Source organism: Penaeus monodon, chromosome 38 (genome assembly GCF_015228065.2).
Source record: "Penaeus monodon isolate SGIC_2016 chromosome 38, NSTDA_Pmon_1, whole genome shotgun sequence".
Classification (NCBI taxonomy): domain Eukaryota; kingdom Metazoa; phylum Arthropoda; class Malacostraca; order Decapoda; family Penaeidae; genus Penaeus; species Penaeus monodon.
Genome location: NC_051423.1, coordinates 20,048,794 through 20,060,057, shown reverse-complemented (window position 1 = coordinate 20,060,057; position 11,264 = coordinate 20,048,794). Strand labels below are relative to the sequence as shown.

General features: G+C 38.0%; 1 protein-coding gene across 5 annotated transcripts in view; it reads right to left on the bottom strand.

The window, feature by feature from the left end:
- Window positions 1-11,264, bottom strand: part of LOC119597101 (KICSTOR complex protein SZT2-like) — a 47,239-nt gene that overhangs the window by 30,192 nt on the left and 5,783 nt on the right. For all 5 annotated transcript variants that reach the window (XM_037946567.1, XM_037946569.1, XM_037946570.1 and 2 more), the window contains exons 6-19: window positions 11,180-11,264; window positions 10,810-10,922; window positions 10,404-10,563; window positions 9,812-9,917; window positions 9,367-9,616; window positions 8,988-9,152; window positions 8,477-8,587; window positions 8,026-8,149; window positions 6,678-6,776; window positions 6,042-6,187; window positions 5,570-5,800; window positions 5,074-5,152; window positions 4,583-4,710; window positions 3,807-3,969 (exon numbers count right to left, since the gene is read on the bottom strand). The exon at window positions 11,180-11,264 is cut by the window's right edge and continues 136 nt beyond it. In XM_037946567.1, the coding sequence (XP_037802495.1) occupies window positions 3,807-3,969; window positions 4,583-4,710; window positions 5,074-5,152; window positions 5,570-5,800; window positions 6,042-6,187; window positions 6,678-6,776; window positions 8,026-8,149; window positions 8,477-8,587; window positions 8,988-9,152; window positions 9,367-9,616; window positions 9,812-9,917; window positions 10,404-10,563; window positions 10,810-10,922; window positions 11,180-11,264 (1,960 nt within the window). The remainder of the gene's footprint in view (window positions 1-3,806; window positions 3,970-4,582; window positions 4,711-5,073; window positions 5,153-5,569; window positions 5,801-6,041; window positions 6,188-6,677; window positions 6,777-8,025; window positions 8,150-8,476; window positions 8,588-8,987; window positions 9,153-9,366; window positions 9,617-9,811; window positions 9,918-10,403; window positions 10,564-10,809; window positions 10,923-11,179) is intronic.

The following is an 11,264-nucleotide window of genomic DNA, read 5'->3' as shown; positions in this document are numbered from 1 at the left end:
AAGGGAAATTTTTAAAAGGGATTGAGAGGGAAGGGGGGAGAAAGGGGACCGAAAAAAGGGAAAAAAAAAAGAAAAAAAAGGAGACGAAAAAAAAGGGGAGGGGGGGGGGAAAGAAAAAAAAAAAGGGGAGAAGCCCCCCAAAAAAAAAAAGGAGAGAGAGGGGAGAAAAGGAAGGGGGGGGGGTGAGAGAAGAGGGAAAAAAAAAAAAAAAAAAAAAAAAAAAAAAAAAAAAGGGGGGGGGGGGGGGGGGGGGGGGGGGGGGGGAGAAAAAAAAAAGGGGGGGGGGGAGAGGGAGGGGGGGAAAGAGAAAGGAAGAGAGAGAAAAGAGAGGAAAGAGAGAGGGGGGGGGGAAAGAAGGAAAGAGAGAGAGAGAGAGAGGAAAAAGGGGGGGAGGAAGAAGAGAGAGGAGAGAGAGAGAGAGAAGAGAGGGGGGAGAAGAAATGAGAGAGAAGAGGAGAGAGAGAGGGAGAGAGAGAGAGAGAGAGAGACGAGACAGAGAAAGAAAAGAGAGAAAAAGAGGAAAGAGGGGGAGAAAGGGAGAAAGGGGGGAGGGCAGGAGGGAGGGGAGGGAAGGAAGAGAGAGAGAGAGAGAGAGGAAGGAAAGGAGGGGAGAGAGAGGAGGAAGAGGGGCGGAGAGAAGAGAGAGAGAGAGAGAGGAGAGAGAGAGAGAGAGTGGGAGGGGGGGGGGGGGAGGGAGGGGGGGAGGGAGGGAGGGGGGGAGGGGGGGAGGGAGGGAGGGGGGAGAGAGAGAGAATGAGAAAAGGGAGAGAGAGGAGAGAAGAGGGAGAGAGAGAGAGAGGAGAAGAGAGAGAGAGAGGGAGGAGGAGGGGAAGAGGAGGGAGAGAGAAAAGAGAGGGGTTTTTGTGGTGTATGTATTGGCGTGGTGCGGGTGTGTGTTGTGTGTGTGTGTGTGTGTGTGTGTGTGTGTGTGTGTGGTGTGTGTGTGTGGTATGTGTGTTTGTGTGTGTTGTGTGTTGTGTGTTGTTGTTGTTGTATGTGGGGAGTTGTTGGGTTGGTTTGGTTTTTTTTTTTTTTTGGGGGTGTGTTGTGTGTGTGTGTGGTGGGTGTTGTGTGTTTTGGGTTTTGTTGGTGTTGTGTGTGTGTGCGTGGTGTGTGTGTGCATGGTGCGTGGTGTGTGTGCATGGTGTGTGATGTGTGTTTGTGTGTGTGGTGTGTATGTTGTGTTGTGTGTGTTTTGGGTGTGTGTGTGTGGTTGGTGTGTGTGTTGTGTGGTGGTGGGGTTTTGGTGTGTGTGATGTGTGTTGTGCATGTGTGTGTGTGCAGTTGTGTGTGTATGTTGTGTGTGCATGTTGTGTGTGCATGGTGTGTTGCATTTTGGTGTGTGCAGTGTGTGGTGCAGGTTTTTGTGTGTGCATGTGTGTGTGTGCATGTGGTTGTGAGTGGTTTGGGCATGGTGTGTGTGATGTGTGTGTTGATTGTGTTTGTGATGTGGTGTGTTTGTGCAGGTGTTGTTTGTGGTGTGTGTGTGTGTGTGGGTGTGTTGTGTGTGTGTGTGTGTGTGTGTGGTTGGGTTTGTTGGTGGTTGTGTGGTGGTTGCGTGTGTGGGGTTTGGTTTTGGTGGGGTTGCGTGGTGCGGGGTGTGTGGGTTTGCGTGTGTGCGGTTGCGTGGTGGGGTTTGCGTTGTGCGGTTGGTGTGTGGGTTGCGGTGTGCGGTGCGCGTGTGGGGTTTTCGTGTTTTGGTGTGTGTTTTGTGGTGTGTTTTGGTTGGTGGGTTTTGTTTTTGGGTGTGTGGGTGTGGTGTGTGGTGGGGGAAAGGAGGAGAGAGAGAGAAACGGAAGGGTGTAAGTGGTAGGGGAAAAATATAATTTTAAATTGAAAGTGAATTGAGGGTGAACATGCATGCAGGTTTGTGTTATACCTGGATGTAAATGTGAAATAATGTGGGGGTTTGAAGTGGCGAAATAACTAGTTTATAAATCCCAGAAACCTGCATTCCACAAAAACATATTTCAATCTTCATTAAAAAGTAGGCTCCATTCTTGTGCCTTGAACTACATGATGACAACAGGTGGGTCCTCTCTGCCCTTGTCTTTTAATGACTTGCTATCATTTTATCTTGAAACTTCTCAAACCGTTATCACCAATATAATCTGGTAAGTGAGGGCACTTCCAATTGTGGAACTTCCCCTTACCATTATTATTTGTGGGCTTTCAAAACTGGTTTTACGCTTTTAAAGATACCACGAATTATTTAAAATTTCTTGCAAACAGCATTATAAGGTTTATAACAACACTAAAACGCTAAAGTTTATCAAGAAATTTAATCTTATCACCTTCTCCATGATACAGGGTGTGGGAAGCAGTCAAGAAAAGAAAAGAAAAGAAAATCTTTCCAAAACTGCAACAGTTGTCTAAAACTTACAAGTATCCTCTTGAATGGGAATACTTCAAAACAAAATGTCTTGAAAGGAAAAAAAAAAGTAAGAAAGAAAGAAATATAAAACAAGGCAAACCAATATTTTGTCATGTAAAATACCTGTTCTTAACCTTGCTTATAATATCGACTTCATGCTGACGGCTTTATACTTTATCATCTGCTGTAATCAACTTGTACGATAACAATCAGACAAGCTTCACATTCACATTTTCATTTAGCAGACACAGTCAATGATGATAATATTCTAATACTGGATGACCATGTTACTGGAGTAATGAGAGAGGGAGAGAGAGGGAAAAAATAATAATAATAATAAAAGAAAATAAAAAATAAAAAATATTCTATAGTTACTGTATCTTCACACCTTGATAGATTCTGAAATTATAATTAGAGAAACTAGTATAATAAAAAAAATAATCTCAATAAATATGTTATCCACAATCTATGCTGCCAAACAATGAAAAAAAAGGCACAAATGAAAAATAAATATCTTCACATTCCAAGAGAAGCATCTGACCCATTTTGATTTGACATCTTTGACATCTCTTGCACTGTGAAGAGATTAATTCTCAATCATGCCCTTTTTCTATATCTGGTGCAATGAACACCATAGCTGAACAACTACTGTATCTAACATCTACTCAGCCACAACCACATAAAATTACAAAATGGTGTCAGATAAATTACATATTTCCATAGTCTGGGTTTGAGTACTTTGACTCTGCCCTGGTCCTTGAGCTATCTCAAGCCTCCATTTTGGCAACATTACAACTGAGGGTCTGCACATCCAAAGACATTCCAGACCCTATGCCTGAAACTGCTTTAAATAAATGTTTTGTTAAAGCAAACTTTCATCTAAAACATAAGCAGCAGTATTTTTTTTAATACAGCAAAACCATCTAATAAAACATCTAATAAATGCATTTCCAGGCAATTGGTCTGACCACACCTTTGGATGTGCATGCTTTCAATTGCACTCTCCTGGGTTCTGGCAATCTACTCTAGCTTCAAAACAATTTTAATGATGTTACAAGTGCATTGTGACATTTAATTACTATTTTCATGATGTTACAAGTGCATAGTAACATTCAACTATTTTCTAGGATTATCATACCTATGAAATTTTCTCGTCTGTAAAATTAAAGTCAAGAGCCACTGCAGGATTTGATGCTGTGATTTAGGGCACTTGAAGGTCTTTTCAGGTACTAAACACTGTGCTCCCTCGCCACTACTCTTTTTAACACAACCACTGCACACACATAGAAAATTTACTTCAAACTTTTAAATCTTTTCACCACTTTCTGCTACTAAAAGCTAAAACCTGTACACAATCAGTGCTTTGTGGCACACTTACCTTTTACATCACAGCCAATGAAATCTGAATTCTAATTCTAAAAGCTGTACTTACTGCCTGAGCAAGCTGTCGATAGTTGCAGTTGTGGTAATGGGAGGCATGAGGTGAGGGTGTTGTAACTGCCCCATTCTGAGGCTCCACCCAACACTCGGTCACAACCTGCAACTCTCCGTCTGCTTCTACACTGTCTCCTTCTTCCCAGTCTTCATCTACAATGCTGTCAGAGGAAAACAGTTATTTTTCCTTTAGAACAATGATATAATTGCAAGATTTTTCCAATCACAAAAGAACTAAAATACATTTTGTATAAAGAGAAGGGGAAAAACCATGTTTAAAACAAAAAGAAATAACTTATCTGGTAATATTAAAGGACAAGGGAAAGAGGGAAAGATGAAGGAGAAAGAGAGAGTGAAGAGAGGAGCAATAGAGAGATAAAGAGAGGGAGAGAGAGAAAAAGAGGGATAGAGAGAGGAGGATGGAGAGAGAGGAATAGAGAGAGAGAGGAATGGAGAAAGAGGGGAGAGTAGGAAGGGAAAGGGAGAGGGGAAGAGAGAGAAAGAGAAGAGAGAGAGAGAGAGAGAGAGAGAGAAAAGAAAGAGAGAAAAAAGAGAGAGAGAGAGAAAGAGAGAGAGAGAGAGAGAAGAGAGAGGAGAAGAGAGAGAGAGAGAGAGAGAGAGGAGAAAGAAAGAAAGAAAGAAAGAAAGAAAGAAAGAAAGAAAGAAAGAAAGAAAGAAAGAAAGAAAGAAAGAAAGAAAGAAAGAAAGAAAGAGAGAGAGAAAAAGAAAGAGAGAAAGAGAGAGGCAAAAGAAGGAGAGAGAGAAAATTCTTACCTGTCCCTAGAGCTATTGGTGACATGTGGCGGGAAAATGACATACTGCGCCACACAAGGGAAGGTCTCCTGCCTGCCCTCCTCAGTGGACTCTAACAAACCCTCGTCTTCACCCTCGCGAAGTTCCAACTAGAACATTCCAACACTAAACATTAACAACAAGAGTAAGTACTGAGACAAATATAAATATGATACAGTGAATTATCTCATGTTCTCACTTGAATGGACCTCTCAGAGTCACACATGATAAAAATTTGAATGTGCACACTAATTATTTACTAGCATAAAAAAAATATTGTGAGTTGTGACATGGTATAATGAATATTCTTACATATTCAAACAATTTTCTATTATCCTACACCCTTAACAAAAATTACAATAACTTAAGAATATATTCAAGCCTATTAAACTGAAAAGCCCTTTGGTCACGAGGGATTTTTTCGTACATATAATGTATGTAAATATCAGAACTAGAGTAAAGTGTTCCCTTACTTTCATGTCAAATTCCCGAACCATAGTGATGATTCCATTGCAAGAATGTGCAAACTTGAAGCCTTCTTGCAGCCTGATTCTGTAGTGAAGAAGAAATACTATCATAACTGGATTATCATTAAAATATGTGTAAACAACATAGCTTTCATTAAATATTTGCAACAATTAATAGAAGTTTCTGATACATCAAGAAAAATCTCAGTATTCAATTAATGTGAGCTTCTTTCTCAAGACAGCCTTTATGCATTTCATTAATGTGTAAGTAAAGAAGGAGAATATCCATTGTTTTTATTATGACGATCATAAATTTTGTCATACTAATTTTATTGTCGGGTAAAACATACAAGTCACTATATATCATAATCTTTCTTTCTTTTTCTTGTAAACATACCAGGCCTTCTGCTCTAGTAAGTCTTTGATTTAATAGCTATCACAGCATCTGGGGAATAAAATGTGTCTCTCCTGCAACTACTATATAATATTCAAAATGCTTTACCTGGTGAGAGTATGCAGAACTCTGGCCACAGCATTAAGTGAGACTGATGGTGCATTTGGTGCCTGCACTGACCAAATCCATCTCCTGTGGTGGAGGTAGCGAGACAGGAGAGCCATGTTGTTCGTGGCTGACTTTGTGGTACCCAGTTTTGCATAGATTGACTTGGTTGAAGGACTTATGGGAGTCTCTTGCACAATGCTACTGAGCAAGTTGCTTGGCATCTTCTCATACCTATTCAAAAAGGTGACTGAATAAGTTCACAGCATCAGAAAATAATAACAATAATAATAATAACTCAGTTCAAGTATTAATTTTTAAGGACATTTTGTGCATAATCTGTCAACAGATTTTCTCTCAATTCACTTCCAAAATCATGAAAGAAATCTGCATTCCATGCAATAAATATATATACAAATCACAGAGCCCCTTTCTGACAGGACCTTGTAACCTTAACTGTCCTGACACAACTAACCATATTAGGATTTTCTCAATCGGCTTGTGCGTGATGACCACACAGGGGATGTTTGACGCCACTCGAGTTAGAGGGGGACGCACTCCAACAGGTCTCAGCTCTGCCGAGGCTGTCATGGCTGACTCCCCACATTCATTATCCTTGTCCTGCAATTATTTACCAAAGAATTACTTAAAAAACACAAGCATATTTAATAATGAACAAGATAAAAGAAATGCTTCCAGATGACATTTTCACTTTAAAAATATTTTATACATCTTAGTAATCAAAAATTAACCACAGAAAAAAACAAAGTATCCATCACATATAACTTCATAACTGAAGTGAAAAATTATAAAATCCCACAATGATTCATTATTAACCTGATTTTAGAGCTGTAAAGTTACCTAAGGACAGACAGACTCTACTGTATTCATCTAAAGGCAGGAAAAAAACACAATGTATATAGTGTTTTTTTCAGCTCATGCTAACATTTGTCTAGCATAAAAAGAAATTAAGCAATAAATATTACTATTCTTTTGCTAGCTTTGTTCAATAACACAGGGGCTATGAAAGTGTCCCTCTGCCATTCAAAAGGGAGAGCAAGAATGACTAAATAAAGTTCTGTGGGTTAAAAAGATCTTGCACGAAGCTCACCTGCTGTGGGACGGGAGTAAGAGACTTGCTCCGGTCTGTAAAACCCATACGAGAAGGATAGGTCAGCTCTTGGATTTTCTTGGTAAGTTGTCCTACAGTCTGGAGAAAAAAAAAAAAAAAATAATAATAATCTACTGGTAAAACTTGTTACCTTGTCATAAGATAATACTATCACCATAAAATAACAGATGCATTCATATTTTTGTGTCCAATACTCATTCACAATACTTTCACTTGCAAATACACTTTGTAAATTTTCACTAGAGTGACTAGACAAAGGAAAGCAGAGAAATTGACAACTTTCATGCATTTACTTTAATGCCATATCAAGTTTACTCAAATAAAAATCAGTAACCAAAGCAGTATTTGGGGGGGTAATATTTTTCTATTGTAGAAAGTATGATTGAAAATATATTTGAAGATTACTGAATACCTTAATATTGCTTCACTAATCTTCATGACTTTTAACCCAATCACCCCTGATTTATGTTTTGTCCCTTGTAGGTTTTTGTGAATTTTGTTACATACAGATGGCTCCACATGTGCTCAGCCTCCAAGGAGTCTATCAGTAGGCCCCTACTGTCTGTTCTTGATTTCCCCTTTCCTTGTATTGGCGGGAATTTGCGTTTTTCCTTTTAATACAATTGATATCAATACTGTTTTTATTGTTATTGATGTTATGATTATTAAAGTATTATTAAATCTGTTAACATTTAAGACAATGAAATAATGCAAAAGATCCTTTCCAAAAGCCAAGGAAAAGGGTAAACAGGTGAGAAAAGTAGGACTAATAAGTGACCCCTTGATGACTAAGCACTTGTAGAGCCATCTATGCGTGAATACAATAAATAAACCTGTGTCACAGTGGGCATGGCATGTATTCTTGCCAACGTGCCGATTGGGTTAACAGCAATGCATAAAAGGAAGTTTTTTTTTTTTTTTATGAAAATAATATAGCTATCATAAGCAACACATCTAAGCAAGGACTGTTTCTAATATATAAATCAAGGCTCTAAACCAAGTATTTCTTAAAAATATCACTTACTTACATCTATAAGTTCTAAGACATATTAACTATCACAATGAATATGAATCTTAGAATATCAATCACAGCCTTTCAAAATAGATTCTGCCTTACATATTTTCAAAATACTTCGTGGACCAATAACCCTGCCAAGCTGTTAGTATATATCAGCTTACAGTAAAAGATTGCCCATTTCCAATCTGTCACATAGTGCACTGCCAGGATTGGGCAAAGGGAAACTCTGGCTTACTAAAATGAAACCAATATTGGCATCGTTGAACACAAGTGGTTTACACAGTAAGAAATAGTCAATGCTTTACTTACCTGATTCCTGAGGTGACCAGCCGTTCCTCCCAGGAAAGCCAGCCAAATAACAAGACAAGGGGGAGGTTTCGATGTTATGCGAACCACAAAGAAAGACATGGGTGGCTTCTCTCGATCATCATCCCTAAAAAAAAAGAAAAAAAGAATAATAATAATGTTGCCTGTGTTCTATAAGTTTGTATCCCTAAAAGGACACAATTTAAAACTAAACAATATTAATTATCCAAGTAGATATCATGAAACTGGACATATAGGAAGCGATTCATCAAATTGTTTTTAGTCTCATACCAAACCTCTTTTGGTAAATTTAATTAACACTATAACTAATTCATCCTCATTGTAAAGGTTTGCAAACTTTTTATATGCAAAAATTTCTTACATAACAGTATTACCGAAATCCTATTAGCTAACTGTATTTAAAACTTTATCAAATAAGTTAACATACACTTACTTGTACAAGAATTTTATGTAGGAATGGTTCTCAATCAGTACAAAGTCACACCATTTGGCAAGTAGTGTAGTGAGAGCCAGCTCCCCTTGACGGCACTGTACCATCCCATATCTGAAATAACAGCATGTATCTTAAATTAAATAAATCTATTTAACCACAGAATATGCAATTAATCAACTTGTTTTATATCACAAATAAATTATGCTTGATAAATTCTGATGAGAAAAAATATCTACATACTACTAGTTCCTAAAATAAAGCAAACAGCAAAGGAATCATGGAATCATAGCAACAGTGTGATTGTGATTGAGGTTTGTCTAATTGGTTGTCAGTCAGGAGCAACATCAATGTTGTCCATGTTTCTGTCACTGTTCAAACACCTTAAGAAATACAAAACTTAATATTATTTAACCCACCCTCTCCTACAAACAAACAAACAAACACACAAAAATAAAAGCATCTTAAAAAATTTAATAAAACTAATTAGTACCCCATAAACTGACACACTGACCTCCCACTGGTGCTAGTGACATGGAGGACATGGAGGTTCTTGGGTAACGGATGGTCGTGCTCTACAATAACTCCTATGCGGTGCGTGTGCATCCACTTCTGCCAGATATTGATATCAAGCATACACACTGGCTTCCAGAAGTTTGTAAACTGGGGAAACTGGTCACTGTCAAAGAGGAAAGAAAAGGAATAAAAAAATATATACAAATACATTCTTTATTATATAAAACCTACAATCTAATACATCCAATATCAATAAATAAATAAATAAAAAATTCTTACTAAACTATTCTCCTTCCACATCAAACAACCTTTCTTTGTAAAAGAGCTCAACTTAAATACTCAGTTTCATGAGAAAATAAAAAGTACTCCATAAATACCTAGCTGCAGCTGAGATGGGGTTGTTGTTACCAGGGTTCAGATCAAAGACTGGGTACCCATTTTTCACACAGTCAGGTATGGTGTAAAATGTAGGACTAGATGCAAAGGACTGGAGCCCCACTAACAGCATGTCAGTTTCTCGAAGGTGCTGTAGGGTAGTCCAATACTTGGCAACCATGCGCTGCCTGTACTTGGATCGAAACTGCCTGTTTATGTCGTTGGTTACATCATTCAAGAACTGGTATGTAGCTGCAAAGAGATTCATTCATTGGTTACATCACTCAGGCACTGATACAAACTCTTAAAAAGATTGTCCTAAATGCAAAATATTAATAGTGCCACTGCAGTATGGAGACTATCAAAATAGGTAGCCCTTGTCCATGAAGCTTTTTAAACATACAAGCCTCTGATAACTGTATATGTTATCCTCCATGAATTACTTACCCTCAATCCATACTTCTGTATAGACAGTGGACTGGGTTGGTGGCCAAGCTGCTCTTATATGATATTCTATGAAAATTGAGTATTTCCAGGGCAGAACTAGGATCAGCTGGAAATAGACAAACATATTTACAATTACATAACAAGAAGTGGGAGGGACTGAAAAACAAAAATATATTAGTAATCACGTAAAAATTGGTATGAACAACAGGACAGGTTTTTGGAACACTGAATAGGAACTTGCCTTTGATGCCACCGAGACAGAAATTCAAACACACACACACACACACACACACACACACACACACACACACACACACACACACACACACACCACTCACTCACTCACTCACTCACTCACTCACTCACTCACTCAACTCACTCAACTCACTCAACTCACTCAACTCACTCACTCACTCACTCACTCACTCACTCACTCACTCACATTCATCTAATCTTTCTCTGACTTATGCAAACCCTCCAGTATATACCTGGAGGAGTAAAAAAAAATATATATATATATTCCCACCATAACAAGTACAATCTACTTTCCAGGAGCAATGGTTTTCTCCCTAAACTTGTAATGTTTTAATACCTGTATTTGATCATCAGCTATGTTTACTTGCTTGATTGCATAACCTTCCCTTAAACGACACGAGAGAACAGCATTGAGGGATGTGTTCAACTGCGTGTCTCTTTCTTTCTTCCTGATGAGTTCTGTTGCCTCCTGAGCTATTGGTTGCAAATTGAAAAACCTGCAATAACAATTACGTTATCAAGCAAACTTTGCATATAATACAAAGAAAATAATAAAGATTATATCTCACAAAGATGTAAATATGTTTCTGTATCTGAGAAGCATATAAAGCAAAATATTCCTATAAAAAAAAAAAAAAAATTAATACAAACGAGTGTCAGTAGAAAGATGCTTACTCACTCATAATCTATAAGATACTAGTAATACTTTAACAAAAAAAGTGAGCATCCAGTATTAACATTACCTATTGTTTCCATAATATCCATTATCAGGTGAGAGTCCATTCATGAACTTCTGGAAGCCCCATGATAATAATGCCTTGTGGTAGTCATTCATATGGTACACATAATCCTCTTCCTGAAATTATGCAATAACAAGATAACTAACATTAAGAGTATTCATAACTAGTTATTTAATAATATCTAGATCATAACTATCACTACATAAATTTTGTTCCTGTGTTCTTTTCAGAATACTATATGTCATAATTCAAATGAATTGGAACAGGATCAAATTTTGCTATTTTTACCAAACTAACCAACAGAAAGGGAAAATGCCTGTATAAGTTTCACTTTGATTAAATCCCAAGAAAAAGCTCTGAACAAACAACTCACAATTGGAGGCAGGGTATCCAAGTAAGCACCACAAGTCGCCGTTGCCAGGAAGTGCATAAGGTCGGAGAAAGGCACATATCCTAGA